Source organism: Pogona vitticeps, chromosome 2 (assembly GCF_051106095.1).
Source record: "Pogona vitticeps strain Pit_001003342236 chromosome 2, PviZW2.1, whole genome shotgun sequence".
NCBI lineage: Eukaryota > Metazoa > Chordata > Lepidosauria > Squamata > Agamidae > Pogona > Pogona vitticeps.
In genome coordinates, this window is record NC_135784.1 from 16,376,633 (window position 1) to 16,395,687 (window position 19,055).

Sequence of the window (19,055 nt, forward strand, 5' to 3'; positions counted from 1 at the left end):
CCTGGCTCATGAGCAGAGTTTTGGCTGCAGAACTGCAGTTAAATTACTGCACCACCACGTACCTCTACCTACCGGTGCTAATGTACTTTCAAAGCTGACGGATCACTGAAACATTTCCCACATTCTTTGCATGTATAAGGTTTTTCCACTGAATGAATTTGTTGATGATTGGTGAAGTTTGAAAAGGAGCTAAAACTCTTTGCCACATATTTTACATTGATAGGGTTTCTCCCCTGAATGTGAGCGCTGATGTGCTATCAACTTTGAGGGAGCACTTAAACATTTCCCACATTCGTTGCATGCGTACCTTTTTTCTCTGGAGTTAATTCTTTGGTGTGCTACGAGGCTGGACGTTTGGGAAAACATTTTCCCACATTCTTCAGAGGCAAAGGTTTTTTCTCCTGAATGAATTTGTTGATGTACTACAAGGTTTAAACGGTTAGCGAACCTCTTCCCGCATTTTTCACAGGGAAACGGTTTCTGTCCTATATGAATTTTTTGATGTTCTCTAAGACTTAAATGCCACATGAAGAACTTTCCACATTTAAGACATTTGTGGCAGCTCTGCTCAGTGTGCATTCCCTGATGTTGCTTAACTACAGAACTTCCCTTGAAGCTCTTGCCACATTCTTCACCTTTATACAATTTTCTTTCTGAGTCCACAGGCTGAGTGTCTTGAATAGCTGAGCTAACACTGAAGCATTTTTCAGACCCTGAGTCTTCATAAGGTTTCTCTCCTGTGGGAAATCCTGGATCTTCTGGGCTCCTTCTGGAACTCTCTCCATGCTCCAAACATTTACAATGATTTTCCTCTGAGTGGCATGTTGGACATTTCACTGGGCTTTTCCTCAAATTACTCCTTAGTTCAAACTCTGAGCTCTGAATAATATGGACGCCTGTTTTTATTGTCTTTTCCTCTTCTTGTTTACAGACAACTCCTCTCAGATAAGGGTGAGGTTTCTTTTTCCTCTCATTTGCCTCATTTTCCTTCTCCCTCTGGGATTCATCTCTCTTCCCACAGTTCTCCTTTTCATCCTCCACTCTTTCTGGGGATGTCCCGTGGAGTCTTCCTTCCTCCTCCTGTGCATCATCTGCTGGAAGAAAGAGAATTCATGGCAATTAGTGGATTTTGCTATTTAACAGGGAAGATATCTATCCATACGCCAATTTCCTGCTGCTTCCCTTTCTCTGTTGAGAGAACAGTAGATCACAATCATTCGTGATCTGGGTTAACACCTTCTTAACCAACAGAAGTCAAAGGATTTAAAGGAATCAGATTTCCAGTCTTAGTGCTAAAAGTTTTAGGTGGACCTGAACAAACAATGAGTATTTATTGGCTGAGCACTAAAGTCCAAGAAGATTTATTTTTCCTTTGGAAGGGGAATGTAAGAGAGAATGCAAATGCAAAAGTTCCTATCAGGAAGAAAAGTGTTTCCCTAAAACTAGCTGGATGAAGAGATCAGTGAATGGAGTGTGGATCTAGATATCAAGGGCTCGATTCCCCCATGATACTACTTGGGACTTTGTAACCTTTTCTCAGAATTTGCTACCTTTTCTGTTCAAGAGGCTTAAAACAATTATAGGGGGTTATAGAAATCACCCGCAAATTGCCCTAGACTTGAAGTTCTATTAAACATACAGCATGAAGATATTTTTTACTACAAGTGTTCCAAGAACAATGAATCAGCTACTCTACTAGCAAGACCACTAAACTAAAACATTTTTTTTAGCAGTCCCCTGTTCTGTTTTGCTTCCCAATCCATACAGAGAAGGTAGTTGATGTACATGTCCAACCTGAAAAGGGGACAGGTCAGCCATCTCTGAGTACCCTCCAGCTGGGAAAGGGGTGTTGTGAGTCAGAATAGACTATACAACACATTAAAAAGATGAAAAATCAGCTTAACTGAGGCACTGAGTGTCTAAGATACATTGCTGGTGCAGTCACCCAATTAGAACGAATCGGAAGTTACACATAAAATTATTATAAAACAGAGAAGTGATGAGTGGTAATCAAGAAAAACGTATACAACGATTAAGATGCAGAGGGAAACAGAATAACTTTGTCCCAACTCCAAGGATGAAAGGCTCCCTGATTCCTTTGTAGAAAAGATTTTATACCCGGCAGAGCTCGAGATGCCTCCGATACGCCTGAGGGGAGAGCAGGACCTTCTTCTCCGTCATCATCTTCTGGGTCCTCCGTGGTCTCCAGCTGCTTCTGCTCACCCTCAAGAAGAGGTCCTGGCCTTTCAGGTATGGACGAAGCATTTGTCTTCATGGGCCACCTGGGACAACAGAGGAGAGTTTTGCATGGGACGATCTCATCCAGCTGCTTGTTTAGCCATTGCTCACTCTGTGTTATGTTTATATGGTGCCCCAGAGCATTCAAATCACTCTCTGAGCTGATAACAACCTGCAAACTACGTATCTCCAGCCTCACGCCACCTCTGGAGCTGAGTACTCAATTTTCCAACACCAGAAGGACTGGGGGGTGAATCAGCCTTGACTCATGGAATTGAACCTGGCTCATGAGCAGAGTATTGGCTGCAGAAGTGCAGTTTAACTACTGCGCCACCAGGTACTTCTACCTTCCGGTGCTGATGTACTTTCAAAGCTGACGGATGACAGAAGCATTTCCCACATTCCTTGCATTCATAAGGTTTTTCCACTGAATGAATTCGTTGATGTTTGGTGAGGTTTGAAAAGGAGCTGAACGGTTTGCCACATATTTTACATTGATAGGGTTTCTCCCCTGTATGTGAGTGCTGATGTGCTATCAACTTTGAGGGAGCACTTAAACATTTGCCATATTCATCGCGTGCATACCTTTTTTCTCCGGAGTTAATTCGTTGGTGTGCTACGAGGTTGGTGTTTTGGGAGAACATTTCCCCACATTCGTCAGAGGGAAAGGTTTTTTCTCCCGAATGAATTTTTTTATGTTGTCTAAGACTTAAATGCCACATGAAGAACTTTCCACATTTAAGACATTTGTGGCTCCTCTTCTCACTGTCCATTCCCTGATGTTGTTTAAGTCCAGAACTTCCCTTGAAGCTCTTGCCACATTCTTCACCTTTATACAATTTTCCTTCTGAGTCCACAGGCTGACTGACTTGAAGAGCTGAGCTAACGCTGAAGCATTTTTCAGACCCAGAGTCTTCATAAGGTTTCTCTCCTCTGGGAGATGCTGCATCTTCTGGGCTCCTCCTGGAACTCTCTCCATGCTCCAAACATTTACAAAGATTTTCCTCTCTCTGGCATGTTGGACATTTCACTGGGCTTTTCCTCAGAAGGCTCCTTAGTTCAAACTCTGAGTTCTGAAAGACATTGAGGCGTTTCTTTATTATTATTTTCTCTTCTTGTTTACAGACAACTCCTCTCAGATAAGGGTGAGGTTTGGTTTTCCTCGCATTTGCCTCATTTTCCTTCTGCCTTCGTGCTTCATCTCTGTTCCCACAGTTCTCATTTTCATCCTCCACTATTTCTGGGAATGTCCCGTGGAGTCTTCCTTCCTCCTCCTGTGCATCATCTGCTGGAAGAAAGAGAGAATTCATGGTAATTAGTGACTTTTGCCATTTAACATGGAAAATATCTATCGATAAACCAATTTCCTGCTGCCTCCCTTTCTCTGCTGAGAAAACAGCAGATCGCAATCATTTGTAACCTGGGTTTCAACCTTCTTAACCATCAAAGTCTGAGGATTTTAAGGAATCTGTTTCCTGTCTTAGTGCTACAAACTGGATTTAGAATGGGCAGAGGAACTAGAGACCAAATTGCTAACATGCGCTGGATTATGGAGAAAGCCAGAGAGTCGAGAAATATAATTTGGGGGTGATTTCTATACCCCTCTATAATTGTTCTAACACTTTTGAACAGAAAATGTAGCAAATTCTGAGACAAAGTTACAAAGTCCCACGAGCTATCGTGAGGAATTGAACCATTGAATTCCAGATCCACACGCCACTCTCTGGTTTCTCCATCCAGAAAGTTTTTTTTGAAAAACTCTTTTCTTCATGATAGGACTTTTGCATCTGTAAAAGGAGAGAATTCATGGTGATTAAAGGATTATGCCATTTAATAGGGAAAATATCTATCAATAAGCAAAATTCCTGCTGCCTCCCCTTTCTGTGCTGAGAAAACAGTACATCACAATTGTGTTACTGAGTTGAGCAGGAGGTTGGACTTGATGGACATGATTCTATGATTCGTGACCTGGGCTTCAACCTTCTTGACCTACAGAATCAGTTTTCCAGTCTCAGTGCTAAAACCTTTAGGTGGACCTGAACAAACAATGAGTGGAATGACTGAGCACTGAAGTCCAAGAAAATTTATTTTGCCTGGATGGAGAATGAAGAAGAGGATGGAAATGCAAAAGGTCCTATCAGAAAGAAAAGTGTTTTTCTAAACCGGGTATAGCTGGATGGAGAGATCTGTGAGTGGAGTGTGGATCCAGAATTCAGGGGTTCGATCCCGCAGGATGCCCCTTCGTCCTTTGTAACCTTGTCTCAGAATATGATACCTTTTCCGTTCAGGAGTGTTAAAACAATCATAGGGGTGTCTAGAAATCCCCACCCCAGTCACCCTAAATGAAAAGCACTTTTAAACAGACGTCATGAAGGTATTGTTTACTACAAGTGTTGTGAAAACAATGAATCAGCTACTACACCAGAAAGATCATTGAATGAAAACAATTTTTGGCAAACTCCTGTTCTGTTTTGCTTCCTATCCATACATAAGAGGCATAAAAACAGTAAACACTGAACCTTGGGAAAGCATCCAACCAAAAAAGGGAAAGAGTAAACCATCTGTGAGTACCCTTACAGCAGATTACAGTGGACCCTCCACTTACAGACGGCTCCACCTGCGGACTTTTCGACTTCCAGACTTCTCCAGCTGCAAAATTTCACTTCGACTTGCGGCCGGAGAATCAACCTACGGACCGGAAGGGGGAGGCAGGGAAAGCACCAAAGTAGCATTTTGCAGTTCCCCCGCCTCCCCCTTCCGGTCCGGATGCCTTCCAGGGCTTCTCCGCCGCAATGGGAGGCATCTCGGTAGCTCCCCCGGCGCTGCTGGAGGCCTCCAAAGCACGATCAGCAGGGGGGGATACCTCCGAGATGCGTCCCATGGCGACAGAGTAGCCCTGGAAGGCCTCCAGAGGTCCCCCTCACTGCTGATCGTGCCTCCAGAGCTTCTCTGGTCGCTATCTGTTGCTGGATTTCCCAGAGCATACTGGCCCTACCAGGGGAGAGGTTACCCTGGTAGGCGTGGTCTACCCACCGGGAAAGCCTGGTAGACCCGATGTATTCTGGGAAAGCTCCCGCAAGCAGCAGTGGCCAACCTCCGAGAGGCCTCCCATGGTGGCGGAGAACCCCTCGGAGAGCTTCAGCAGCGGTGATGGCGGCGGCCAGGGACCCATTAGGACCAGTAAGGTGCTGCTTTTTGCATTATTTCCTTTTTTTGTGGGAGGTGTTTTTTCTTTGATGGGTTACGGATTAAGAGGTTTTCAGTGCATTCCTATGAGAAAGGGACCCTCAACCTATGTACTTTTTGACTTTTCCAGTACGGATTAAAACCGTAAGTCGAGGGTCCACTGTAAAATGATGAAAAAGCAGCTTAAGTGAGGCATTAAGTGTCTAAAATACATTGCTGGTGCAGTCACACAATTAGAAAGAATTGGACGTTACACATAAAGCTATTATAAAACAGAGAAGCGATGAGTGGTAATCAAGGCAAACATATACAATGATTAACATGCAGAGGGAAACAAAATACCTTTGTCCCGACTCCGAGGATGAAATGCTCCCCGATTCCTTTGTAGAAAAGAATCCATCCCCTGAAGATCTGGAGTCGCATCCCATATGCCTGAGGGGAGAGCAGGAGTTACTTCTCCATCATCATCTTCTGTGTCCTTTGGGGTCACCAGCTGCTGCTGCTCACCCTCAAGAAGAGTTCCCGGCCTTCCAGGTATGCACCAAGCATTTGCCCTCATGGACCACCTGGGACAACAGAGGAGAATCCTTCTAGGAGTACAATCCTGTCCCCGAGCCTAGTCTTAGCTAAGCAATCCCATTGCTTTATATGGAACAATCTCATCCAGCTGCTTGTTTTGTCATTGATTGCACTGTGTGATGCTTATATAGCGCCCTGGAGCATGCAGAGCACTCTCTGAGCTGATGACAATCCTGCAGGCTATATATCCCCACCCCCACGCCACCCCTGTGAGCTGAGTACTCAATTTTCCAACCCCAGAAGGATCGAAGAGTGAGTCTGCCTTTACTCATGGAATTGAACTCAGGTCATGAGCAGAGTTTAGGATGCAGGACTGCAGTTTAACCACTGCATCACGAAGCTCACTATCTAAATCCACTGAAACAAGCCAGTCCAGAGTTGCCATTTGAAATTTATGGACTCCAACTCCCAGAACATTCCAAGAGTCCCTCCCCCACCCCCAAAATCTTGGGAATCCCAGTCCACAAACTCATACCGTCGGATGCCTGTATTTCCCTAACCTGAACCAACTCTCCTGTGGCTGCATTCTAGACCACTGGTTCTTAACCTTGGGTTACTCAGGGGTTTTGGACTGCAACTCCCAGAAGCCTTCACCACCAGCTGTCCTGACTGGGGTTTCTGGGAGTTGCAGTTCAAAAGCATCCAAGTAACAAAGGTTAAGAACCACTGTTCTAGACTTTTATTTGGGGCTGCAATGCTTCTTGGGAGTTAAAGTTCTTTGGGAGGGGCCCATTGTAGAGCTTAAAAGGCAAGAGACAAGAATATCCAAGAAAAAATGGGGCAGGAAACTGAGGCCTGGAAGCCACCCTCCATTGACTAGTCTTCAAGGGACATGTAAGTGCTTGAAAAGCACCCTGGTAATTTTCAAAGAATTTGAGTAGTTGGAGGCCAAATAAACCAAACTGCATCTATCACAGGTGATAGGTTTTCTGTGCTCTGCAATTCAATGGTTTTCCTGGGAAGCAGGGAAGACAACCAAATACAAGATAGATGGATGCAGTAAAGCAGCACAAGTGAGTGTTCAGCCTTTAAAATGGCAGTCACCATTTCTTTTGTTGAAATAATTACTGCCCATAATGTCTGTACATCATCCACATCATCTCTGAAGACACCCTTGCAAGACCTCTCTAGATGGCTACATGGTCCATAAAGACCATCTCTCTCTCTCTCTCTCTCTCTTTCTCAGGCTACATTCCTCTGTTGAAAAGTCATCTTCTCTATTTCACCTTCTCTTCTTTCTGAGAAGCCTCCTGTATTCTTTTCCTCTTACTCACCAGGTGACCTCCACAGCCCAGGAAAGTTTGCAAACCAGGTACAGAGAAGCAGCCTCTTTGAGAGAAAGGACTCAAAAAGAGTAATAAGGCAGAAAAGAACAGGAAAAAAGCAGCCAGCTTTGGCCCTCTTTCCCATTCAATCCCTGTTTCTTTCTGCTGGCCTCTCCTTGCTAATTGAAACTCTGCGCTTTCCTTTCCCCTTTAAACACTCCCAGGTTTATGCTTCCTCCTTCAAATTGAGCCAGCTGCCCAGGATTTGCCCTTAATTTTTGATGGTCTTCTGGGAAGTGTAGTTCAGAACAAAACGGAGACTCGGGCACAGTGGTCCAGGGGAAATCCTGGGAAAGGCAGCCGTGATAGGCTATGCATGGATATCAGGCAAAAGCAACAGAAACAAAAGAAAAAAAGAGACATAAATACGTGGCACTTTATAGACCACTTTGAAGACCAATTATTACATTTTAATGTGAGCTTTTGTGGACTCATTCACTTTGTCAGACATACGAAAACAGAGTGAAACGCTGAAGGAAATATCTGTCCTATAAGCAGAACATTCTAAATCTACACTGGCTCTTGGTTTTGTGCTATGTTCACATGGAGTAATTTATGACTCATGTTGTTGTCAAAAAACAGTGGTTCCCAATCTTGGGTAACTCAGGTGTTTTTGGACTTCAATTCCCACAAGTCTTCAGCACCAGCTGTGCCGGCTGGGGTTTCTGGGAGTTGTAGTCCAAGAACACCTGGGTGATCCAAGGGGTGGAGCAACCACTGGTCTAAAATCAAACAAACAAAAAATAAAGAAAAGCCATAATGTGGGGGTATTTTCTCTTACATTTCATGTATTAATGAAATCTGCTCATCTCTATTCCTTAAAAAAAAAATTATCTACTAAATATATTGGCTGAGTCTCTTTCTTGGGGTAAAGCCGGTTGAAATATATCCCTCTCCCGCAGAACAGAGGGGTGGCACGAAAGGACCCAGGATATGGAGGCTGGACCAGTGTTATGAGTGATTTCCTCATGTTTATGGAGAGTTTTTTCTGCGTTGAAAGCATTTGTTTCATTGCTTTTGCACAGGGGGCAGAAAAAAGTTACCTGCCTTCTGGGTTGAATATTTTAAATCCACTGCATTTGTTCCCTGCAGAAAAACAGCAAAGGACCAGTTCTCATCACCGTTGATTCTAACACAGTGGCAATGTGTTCCACCGCTAGAGCTTTATCCACTGAGCTTTGGTGAAAAGATTCCTAAAATCCTTCCACATCCTACACCGGATATGGAGCTACAAACCTCCCTCCTCTCCCCTTTTCTTCCAGCCCTGATCCTGCCTTGTTTGCATTCCTATTTGTATTTCTATGAGGGATCCTGACCTGTGATTAGGTGGCTTGCAGGCAAGCCGAGAAGCATCATAAAATCTGGACCACTCCTTGCATGGTTAAATGTGAGCGGGAAGTGGAGGTTAGGTTTTGAGAACCACAAAGCAGTTTTAGAGAAACCTGATGGAAGCAGCAGTGGGTTCCCAAGGGGTGTGAGTTGATTAAAAAAAATCCCTTTGAATTACTTGGAGAAGTAATTACTAGGAGTTTTGGGGGTTCTCAGGCTCCGACCTCCTTCCATTGAGGAGGGCACGATGAACGTAGGAAACACCGTTTAATAACAACGCATCAGCTAGAATCCTATCAGGGTTCAAGGAAGGTTTGTGCAACTTGCTGTGGTTAATTGTGTCTAACAAGGTGCCAGGCAATTAACCGTCTTGAGTAATTTCCTGAATTTGCCCTGGCAAATGCCCTGAACCTGTATACCAACACAGATGTCAAGGCTGTATCTTCGTGGAACTAGACAGGTGGTCTGTTCAATTGCTGGTGGTGTTCCCTTGGATTGTTTAATTATCCCAGTGCAAGTGCAGTGCAAAAAGTTTAGGTTTTAGAGGTGAATGTCTTCAGATCAAGAAAGCACCATAGACGGGAGGCGTTGGGCGCTGCATCTCCAGAGTCAGTGCATTTATGGCAAAAATCTCCAGGTGGGACAGCATGACTCTCCATGAAGGCAAAAGAAATGGTCGGGACATATGAAGGTTTATGCAGGTGTGAGAGAAGGGACATGGAGGAGAACCCTGCCATCAATATGTCATCCCCTTCATCCTTCAGAAACTGAGGGCATTATAAGCTGCACTTCACTTAAAGATACGGGTGAAGAAACGGGGGGAAATGAGCATCCCTGGGAGTTTAGGAGAAAAGTAATGTTCAGCAGAGGATGGGTCAGCCATGGAGAAGGACATTAAAATGGGGGGAAGTAGAGAAAGGGAAAGAGCTGGCAGAAGAGAAAGGGGAATCACAAAAAAGGAGAGAAGGATACAGGAAGGGATATAAAGGAACAGAAAGATTATTGTGGAAGAGAAGAAAGAAGTAGAAGTGAAAGAATCTGAATTACTGGAAGGGCAGGAATGCATCTCAGAATGCAGGACATGCAACAATGGGCTAAAGTTACAGGCAACCAGATTTTGGTTGAATACCACGAAAATGTCCTAATTGTTACAGAAGTAGAAGAATGGAACCAATGACCTCAAAAGGTGGTAAGTGCTCCCACACTGAGAAGTTTAGGCAACTACCTGGCAGATATCCTTTGGTATGTATTCCTACACAGAGTAAGGAGTCAGAAATGATGGCATTAGAGGGCCCTTCCGAATTCATGATTCTGTGATCACAAAAGAGGATGCATGGACGAGGGAGATGGTCCATCTTAAGATTCCCCCAAGAAGAAGCAGGGAAACATCAACCTTTTAGAAAACCCTCTATTTGGGGGAGGGAAAGAGGAAATATCACCACATAGAACATGAAAGGAAGACCAGGGAAGAGACTAGAGGGAGAAGAGAAAACTCATGGAATCCCATCCAGGAGACGATCCAGAGGGGAGCCTCAACCACAGGAGGAAGGGGATGAGTCGAGAGGAAAAGATGCCGAGGAAAACTGGGTTCAACATCCAGGCTCTGACTCCTTATGTACAGGCCAATGCCAATCTCCTCCCCAAACCAGTCCAGAGACAACAAATGGACCGAAATGTCCACTGAAAAGACTTATCATTATGTAACCCGGGATGATATGACTCTTTATGTTGTTGTCCTTTGACTCTGAGTTAGAACCTCTAAATCCTGTTAGAGTTGCTGTAATTTGGATGCAACTTGACAAACATAACTTCCAACTTGTGTCAGCAGCTCTCTTGTAAAGAAGCTCAACATTTCCACACTCACACAGTCAGGATTCCTATTTCCATATTTCAGGTCGTCTAAAAAGAATCAGATCATTTATTAATTTCAAGGCAATTTTCATAAAATAATGAAGTTAAAATCATGATAAAACCATTGAAGTAAAAGATGTAAATGGTGCAGAAAAAGAATCAGAGAACACGAGGCAGGGAGATCCACACATCACATCCAGTCTTTGTCACTGTCTTCCGACATGCGGACGTTGAACCAGAGCATTAACCCAGTTGACCGTCTCTTTCCTGATGTAGAATGTGCTCAGGAATGTGGGGTTTGTGAACCTTGGGAGGAAGAGAACATTTCCTCCAAAGGATTTCCATATTCAAAGCCACCATAAAGTTTCTTTCCAAAGTCCCTTCGTAGGTCCACAAAGGCTAAAGTCAACAGTAGAGCTCTCACTGTCCTATGAATCTTTGAATGTTTTTCTTCCCAGGAGAGATATTCTAATGGCATTTCAAAAGTGTAAGATCATTTTCCATAATCTTCAGACTTCCTACTCTCTGTGCATATGCTGAGGTGTGATCCTCTAGGCTCTACAAACAAGTTTCCCCCCCACATTCTCTGTATTTCAGGGGTTCTGACTGGAGTGAATTTTCTTGTGTTCTCTCAGTTTGAACAACCAGATAAATCTTTCCCCACATTCCTCACATTCATGTGGTTTCTCCCCAGTATGAAGTTGTTGATGTTCTGTGAAAGCTAACTCAGCTGTGAAACTTATCCCACATTCTTCACAACAATAGGGATTCTTCCGTGAATGTGAGCGCTGATGTTTGGTTAAATTGGAGAGACGTGTGAAACATTTCTCACATTCATTGCATGCATACGGTTTTTCTCCAGAGTGACTTCGTTGGTGTCTTGTGAGGCTAGAGTGATAGGAGAACATTGCTGTACATTCTTTGCACTGATAGGGTTTCTCACCTGTATGAATTCTCTGATGTACTTTAAGATCGCCCTTCTGGTTGAAGCTTTTCCCACATTCTTTGCATGTATAAGGTTTCTCCCCTGAGTGAATTCGTTGATGTATTACAAGCTTTGATCGTCTAGTGAACCTCTTCCCGCATTCTTCACAGGGAAAGGGTTTCTCGCCTGTATGAATTCGTTGATGTTCTCTGAGACGTGAACGTCTTGTGAAGCCCTTTCCACATTCATGACATTTGTAGGGTCTCTCCTCAGTGTGCATTCCCTGATGTTGCTTAAGTCCAGAACTTCCCTTGAAGCTCTTGCCACATTCTTCACCTTTATACAATTTTCCTTCTGAGTCCACAGGCTGACTGACTTGAAGAGCTGAGCTAACGCTGAAGCATTTTTCAGACCCTGAGTCTTCATAAGATTTCTCTCCTGTGGGAAATGCTGAATCTTCTGGCCTCCTTCTGGAACTCTCTCCATGCTCCAAACAGCGACACAGACTTTCCTCTGAGTGGCATGTTGGACATTTCACTGGGCTTTTCCTCAGAGGGCTCCTTAGCCAAGACTCTGAGCTCTGAGGGACATTGAGGCATCTTTTTATTGACTTTTCCTCTTCTTCTTGATAGACAACTCTAAGATAAGGGTGAGTTTTGTTTTTCCTCTCATTTGCCTCATTTTCCTTCTCCGTCTGCGACTCATCTCTCTTCCCACAGTTCTCGTTTTCATCCTCCACTCTTTTGGGGGATGTCCCGTGGAGTCTTCCTTCCTTCTCCTGTGCATCATCTGCTGGAAGAAAGAGAGAATTCATGGTAATTAGTGGCTTTTGCCATTTAAAAAGGGAAATATCTATCAATAAACTAATTTCCTGCTGCCCCCATTTCTCTACTGAGAAAACCGTAGATCACAGTCATTCATGACCTAGGTTAACACCTTCTTAACCAACAGACGTCAAAGGATTTAAAAGAATCAGATTTCCAGTCTTAGTGCTAAAAGGCTTAGGTGGACCTGAAGGAGTATTTATTGGTTGAGCACTAAAGTCCAAGAACATTTATTTTTCCTTGGGAAGGGAATGTAAAAGTGAATGCAAATGCAAAAGCTCCTATCTTGAAGAAAAGTGTTTTTCTGAACCTAGCTGGATGAAGAGATCAGTGAATGGAGTGTGGATCTAAAGTTCAAGGGTTCGATCCGCCATGATACTTCTTGGGACTTTGTAACCTTTTCTCAGAATTTGCTACCTTTTCTGTTCAAATGGGTTAAAACAATTATAGGGGGTATAGAAATCATCCCCAAATTGCCCTAGACTTGAACTTCTATTAAACATACAGCATGAAGATTTTTTTTTTTACTACAAGTGTTCCAAGAACAATGAATCAGCTACTGTACTAGCAAGACCACTAAACTAAAACAATTTTTTTGGGCAATCCCCTGTTCTGTTGTGCTTCTCAATCCATACAGAAAAGGTAGTTGATGTACATGTCCAATCTGAAAAGTGGACAGGTCAACCATCTCTGAGTAGCCTCCAGCTGGGAAAGGGGTGTTCTGAGTCAGAATAGACTATACAACGCATTAAAAAGATGAAAAATCAGCTTGAGTGTCATGAGATGGGTTATGTGGTTTAAATCTTGTACTGAAGATGGGATATGTAGTAGTGAACAATGTAAAATGGATTCCATTTTAGTTCTCTGTATAAATGAATTTTGCATGCTGACAGTGTATTTTTCCAGAAGAAGGTGGGAATGTTTTTTCTGTAGGCCTAAGAAGAACAATCCTAGATTGATTGATTGATTGATTGATTGATTGATTGATTGATTGATTTATATCCCGCCTATCTAGCCAATTAAGACCACTCTAGGCGGCTTAGAACAAAATATAACTATATAATTAAAAACAATTTTATATAAGGGGAAAAACTTTGGACAAGATGGGACAGACACTAGGAAAAGGAGAGAAGGGGGAAATCAGGAATTGGCTGAGGGGAAGGCCTGCTGAAACATCAGTGTTTTTAGTTCTTTTTTAAAAATACCCAGCGAGGGAGCCGCGCGAATATCAGGGAGTAAGTTATTCCAGAGGCGAGGAGCCACCGCCGAGAAGGCCCGATTTCTGGTCTTCTCCTTCCGGGCCTCTCTCGGCGTTAGGCTCCTCAGCCTCACCTCCTGGCTTGCGCGAGTGACACAGGTAGATCTTGGTGGAAGTAGGCGTTCCGCCAGGTATCAAGGCCCTAAACCGTTTAGATAAGAAGGATGGACCTTGTTGTGGCGTGGTTGCAGATGGACGATAACAACAACACCTGTTACCCATGGGAAGAGAACAAAGCAGAGAGGAGAGAAGATAGAGGGACTGTTTACCTGACTTCATGGAGACTGGATGACAGCGTGAGAAATGGGAAATAAGGGATGTGCCAGCGAAGCTTGAAAAAGGAACTTTTTACTATGGACATTGATTTGAGATTCTGGGATTCATTATTCATTCATTCCTTGGGACATTTATTCTATTCTTGGATTACTTTATTCATCATGCTTTTTCTTATGGATTACCTTTTTGGACTATTTTAGAAATGTAGTTTTTCTAGGTCTATTTGCTTGCTGTTCAGTGCAAGTAAAATACTATACAGAATGTAAGGAATTTTAGAAGAAGGGGGGCTTTTGCCTTTTGCCTTCCCTTAAACAGCTTTTTATCTATTTTTATGGATTTGGGGGATTTTTAGTGTTTTTGTACTTTTATGGACTTACAGCGCGCAAAATTCTCAAAATGTATCTCTGGCCTTAATATGGTAAATAGGAAAGCCAATTAGATTTGCATAAGCCTGGGAGTTAGGAAAGTTTTAAGGATCAGATCATACTTTTGCACCATTAAAGAGCAGGCTGGGTAGGTGGAGCTCGTCAGCCATGGAAGGCAGCCCATCTAGGAGAAGGAAAACTCCAATTTCAAACCTCCACTGCTTTGTGGCTATATCCACTCATGGAAAAGGCTTCAGGAGTTAACCTCGAGGCAAAATCCGGAGCTGGAGTCCCGAAGGCAGCATGTGTCGTTCTCCCAACTCCTGTGACGTTGCTGGAACCAATTGTATTGGCTCTTGCCTTTCCATTGGACCATTTCAGCAATGTGGAGAGGGGGGATCTGCTGCTTGGGTAACAGCCTATCCTCCAGATTACCTTACCCGGCTTCACGCTCTGGAGAGGACACTCCTCGATTCAGAGCATTTTACCATAGTCTCTCGAGACTGAAGGATGCCTACATGATTGTTTCATTTCTATTTTGTAACCAGTCTTGAAAATGATCACTTGCTGGCTTATGCATGAAACTGACATGATTTTGTGAAACTTTATATCTTTTTAAAATAAAATTTAAAAAATTATAAAAATCAATTGGTCTCTTGAACAGTGGAACTGTCTTATCATTATCCTAAAGGGGAGTAGGCCACATTTTGCTACTGAGTTCTAACTTATTGAGCCTAATGGGTCTAAGGACTACAAAGCTCATGTTTTTTTTTAATTTTCCCAAGGTGGCAAAAGTGTTCTTTTTAGGGCAGACTTGTAAGCAGGAGTTGGGCGCAGGCCTTGCTGATGTTACTAGGACTCAACATTGCTAAATAAGGGTGCGCAAGCTTCTAATTACTCTCTGTCCGAATACCCTGGTATCCTGATCGCTTACATTGAGTGTCTAAGATACATTGCTGGTGCAGTCACACAATTAGAATGCATCGGAAGTTATACATAAAGTTATTATCAAACAGAGAAGTAATGAGTGGTAATCAAGACAAATGTCTACAACGATTAACATGCAGAGGGAAACAGAATAACTTTGTCCCAACTCCAAGGATGAAAGGCTCCCCGATTCCTTTGTAGAAAAGATTTGATACCCGGTAGAGATCGAGATGCCTCCGATACGCCCGAGGGGAGAGCAAGTGTTTCTTGTCCGTCGTCATCTTCTCGGTCCTCCAGGGTCTCCAGCTCCTTCTGCTCACCCTCAAGAACAGTTCCTGGCCTTCCAGGTATGCGCCAAGCGTTTGTCTTCATGGGCCACCTGGGACAACAGAGGAGAGTTTTGCATGGGACGATCTCATCCAGCTGCTTGCTTAGCCATTGCTCACTCTGTGCTATGCTTATATGGTGCCCCAGAGCATTCAAATCACTGTCTGAGCTGATGACAATCCTGCAGGCTACATATCCCCACCCCTACACCACCCCTGGAGCTGACTACTCAATTTTCCAACCCCACAAGGACTGAAGGGTGAGTCAGCCTGGACTCATGGAATTGAACCTGGCTCATGAGGAGAGTTTTGGCTGCAGAACTGCAGTTTAACTACTGCGCCACCAGGTACCTCTACCTACCGGTGATGATGTACTTTCAAAGCTGACAGAACACTGAAACATTTCCCACATTCTTTGCATGTACAGTGGTGCCTCACATAGCGAGGTTAATCCGTTCAGGATTAACCTCGCTATGTGAAAATATCACTGAACGGATCAAGAAAACACATTGGAACGCATTAAACCATTCAAATGGGCTGAAAACTCACCGTTCAGCGATGTTTTCCTATGGCCGGCAGCCATTTTCGCGCCCTCCCCTCAGAAGCGGCCATTTCGGGGCTTCCGGCGGCCATTTTGTAGCCACCGAACAGCTGATCTGCGGGTTGCAAAGCGAAGGTCGGTAAGCAAAATGCTTACCGACCTTCACTATGCGAGTTTCGCCCATTGGGGCCATCGCTTTGCGATTGCAGTTGCGATCGAAAAAAACCCCTTGCTATGCGGATTCGTTGTTCTACGGTGCGCTCGTTAAGCAAGGCACCACTGTATAAGGTTTTTCTACTGAATGAATTCGTTGATGTTTAGTGAGGTTTGAAAAAGAGCTGAACTGTTTGCCACATATTTTACATTGATAGGGTTTCTCCCCTGAATGTGAGCGCTGATGTGCTATCAACTTTGAGGGAGCACTTAAACATTTCCCACATTCATCACATGCATACCTTTTTTCTCCCAAGGAAATTCGTTGGTGCGCTACGAGGTTGGAGTTTTGGGAAAACATATTCCCACATTCTTCAGAGGGAAAGGTTTTTTCTCCTGAATGAATTTGTTGATGGACTACAAGGTTTGAACGGTTAGTGAACATCTCCCCACATTCTTCACAGGGAAAGGGTTTCTCTCCTGTATGAATTTTTTTATGTTCTCTAAGACTTAAATGCCACAAGAAGAACTTTCCACATTCAAGACATTTGTGACAGCTCTTCTCACTGTGCATTCCCTGATGTTGCTTAAGTCCAGAACTTCCCTTGAAGCTCTTGCCACATTCTTCATCTTTATACAATTTTCCTTCTGAGTCCACTGGCTGAGTGACTTGAAGAGCTGAGCTAACACTGAAGCGTTTTTCAGACCCTGAGTCTTCATAAGCTTTCTCTCCTGTGGGAAATCCTGTGTCTTCTGGGCTCCTTCTGGAACTCTCTCCATGCTCCAAACATTTACAATGATTTTCCTCTCTGTGGCATGTTGGACATTTCACTGGGCTTTTTCTTAGAGTACTCCTTAGTTCAAACTCTGAGATCTGAAGGACATTGAGGCGCTTGTTTATTATCTTTTCCTCTTCCTGTTTACAGACAACTCCTCTCAGATAAGGGTGAGGTTTGTTTTTCCTCTCATTTGCCTCATTTTCCTTCTCCCTCTGGGATTCCTCTCTCTTCCCACAGTTCTCCTTTTCATCCTCCACTCTTTCTGGGGATGTCCCGTGGAGTCTTCCTTCCTCCTCCTGTGCATCATCTGCTGGAAGAAAGAGAGAATTCATGGTAATTAGTGGCTGTCATGAGATGGTTTAGGTGGTTTAAAACTTGTACTGAAGATTGTGAGGCCCCCAAGATGGAGGCTATGATAGGAGTGCCGTCACTCCCAAAGAGTACCCATCACACCCAGACATCTCCCCCACCATCCCCACCGCGACGGGAAGAGAAAGGTGTGGAGACCACTGATTGGGGGAAGGAAAGCGTCGGATCCCTTACCCTGAACAAGGGGGTAGATACCCATGATTTGGAGGAAGTCATGAAGGAGTTTAAAATCACCCGGGATCCGGGACGAGTTCTGGCGGGAAACCGGGGGGTGGAGATTGAGGCTGGGGTAGGAGATATAAGGGAGAGGCCGAGGGATATACTAGGAGGTTGGGAGTGGGTGTGGATGGAGGACCCCTGGACCCATAAGTGGGAACAGGTCCGGGTTCCTCATGAGGAGGCCGAGAGGCGTCGGCAGTTGGGACTAAAACCCCGGCCTTCCTATTGGGGAGAAACGGAGGCTAAAGAGTGGAGGAGGAAACTCCGCGAGGAGAGAGAAGCCGTTGCCCGGGAATTGGAGAGAAAGAAGCAATGGCATATCGCAGAGCTGAGGAAGCTGGGGGGTTACCCGGCCCCTGGGGTGAGGATGGAGGAGATGGGTCCTCCTGGGATGGTTGGAGTGGAGATGAAGAGACACTACCGTTAATTTCCTTGGAAGAAGCTTTGGACCCTGGGCTGGGATCTGTGCCGCCTACAACAGGTCCCTGGAACCCAGAGACGACGAACCCATTTGTAAATAGTTTGTGGACTCCGTTGAAACCAAGCCATGTTTTGCAAGAATCTCTGAACCCCTTTGTGGGGGGAAACCCGGTTGGTGTTAATGTAGAAATAAATACAGAACCCTTTGATCTACCTCCACCGTCTCGTCCATTTATTGGGGAACAACCAGCCCTTCCAAACGAACCCTCACAAAGATGGGATATGTAGTAGTGAACAATGTAAAATGGATTGCATATTGGTTCTCTGTATGAATGATTTCTGCATGCTGACAGTGTGTTTTTGGAAGAATGTGGGAATGTACTCTTGTAGGCCTGAGGAGCACATTCCTAGATAAGAAGATTGGTCATTAGTTTTGGCGGAGTGCAGACGAATCTGGGAAAACAACACCTGTTTCCCATGAGAAGAGATGAGAGAAGATAAGGAAGAATTGTTTACCTGACTTCATGCCGTGAATGGATGAGAGCGTAAGAGACGGAGAAGAAGGGGGGTTCTCCAGCTAAGCTTTAAAAAGGAACTCTTACTATGGACAAAAAGCCTTTTCCTGATTTCTCATTTTTAGACTACAATATGCTAGGTCTTGTTGCCTGCTGTGCAGTGCAGGTAACAGACTGATAGAGATGTAGCTGTTTAGGTAGAAAGGGGGGCTTTAAGCCTTTTGCCCACCCTAATATAGCTTTTTATAGATTTTTCTAGGATTTTTAGTGTTTTTGTATTTAAAGAGAATTATTGTTTCATTTATATTTTGTATTATTCCTTGAAAATGATAACAAGCTTGCTTATGCATCAAACTGACTTTATTTTGTGAATTTCTATATTTTTCTTAATAAAATAATAATTATAAAAATCAGTTGGTCTCTTGAACAGTGGGACTCTCTTAGTATTACCCTGAGGGGGAATTTAGGCCACGCTTTGTTACTGGGTCCTACCCAGACTGAGCTAAGTATGTCTACTGACTACAAAGCTCATGTGTTATGTTTTTTTTAGTTTTCCTAAGGTGGTAGAGGTGTTTTTTTTAGGGCAGACTTTTAAGCAGGAGTTTGGGGCAGGCCTTGCTGGTGTACTAGGACTCAACCCAGCTGAAAGA

The 19,055-nt window shown here is 44.0% G+C and overlaps 2 protein-coding genes across 4 annotated transcripts in view; both read right to left on the reverse strand.

Moving 5' to 3' along the window:
• Positions 1–189: 189 nt before the first annotated feature.
• On the reverse strand, positions 190–4,218 carry LOC140704086 (uncharacterized). The gene is made up of 3 exons (XM_078386799.1): positions 2,824–4,218; positions 2,167–2,282; positions 190–1,091 (listed from the first exon to the last, which is right to left on the reverse strand). The coding sequence occupies exons 1-3, from the start codon at positions 3,546–3,548 to the stop codon at positions 190–192; spliced, it is 1,743 nt and encodes a 580-aa protein (XP_078242925.1). The 5' UTR covers positions 3,549–4,218.
• A 5,894-nt stretch (positions 4,219–10,112) lies between these two features.
• The window catches only part of LOC140701299 (uncharacterized), a 141,659-nt gene continuing 132,716 nt past the window's right edge, over positions 10,113–19,055 (reverse strand). For 2 of the 3 annotated variants that reach the window (XM_078388006.1, XM_078388008.1), the window contains exons 3-5: positions 16,406–17,192; positions 15,299–15,462; positions 10,113–12,225 (exon numbers count right to left, since the gene is read on the reverse strand). In XM_078388006.1, coding sequence (XP_078244132.1) covers positions 11,102–12,225; positions 15,299–15,462; positions 16,406–17,192 — 2,075 coding nt within the window. In that variant the 3' untranslated portion in view covers positions 10,113–11,101. The remainder of the gene's footprint in view (positions 12,226–15,298; positions 15,463–16,405; positions 17,193–19,055) is intronic. The other variant, XM_078388007.1, reaches the window with a different exon arrangement.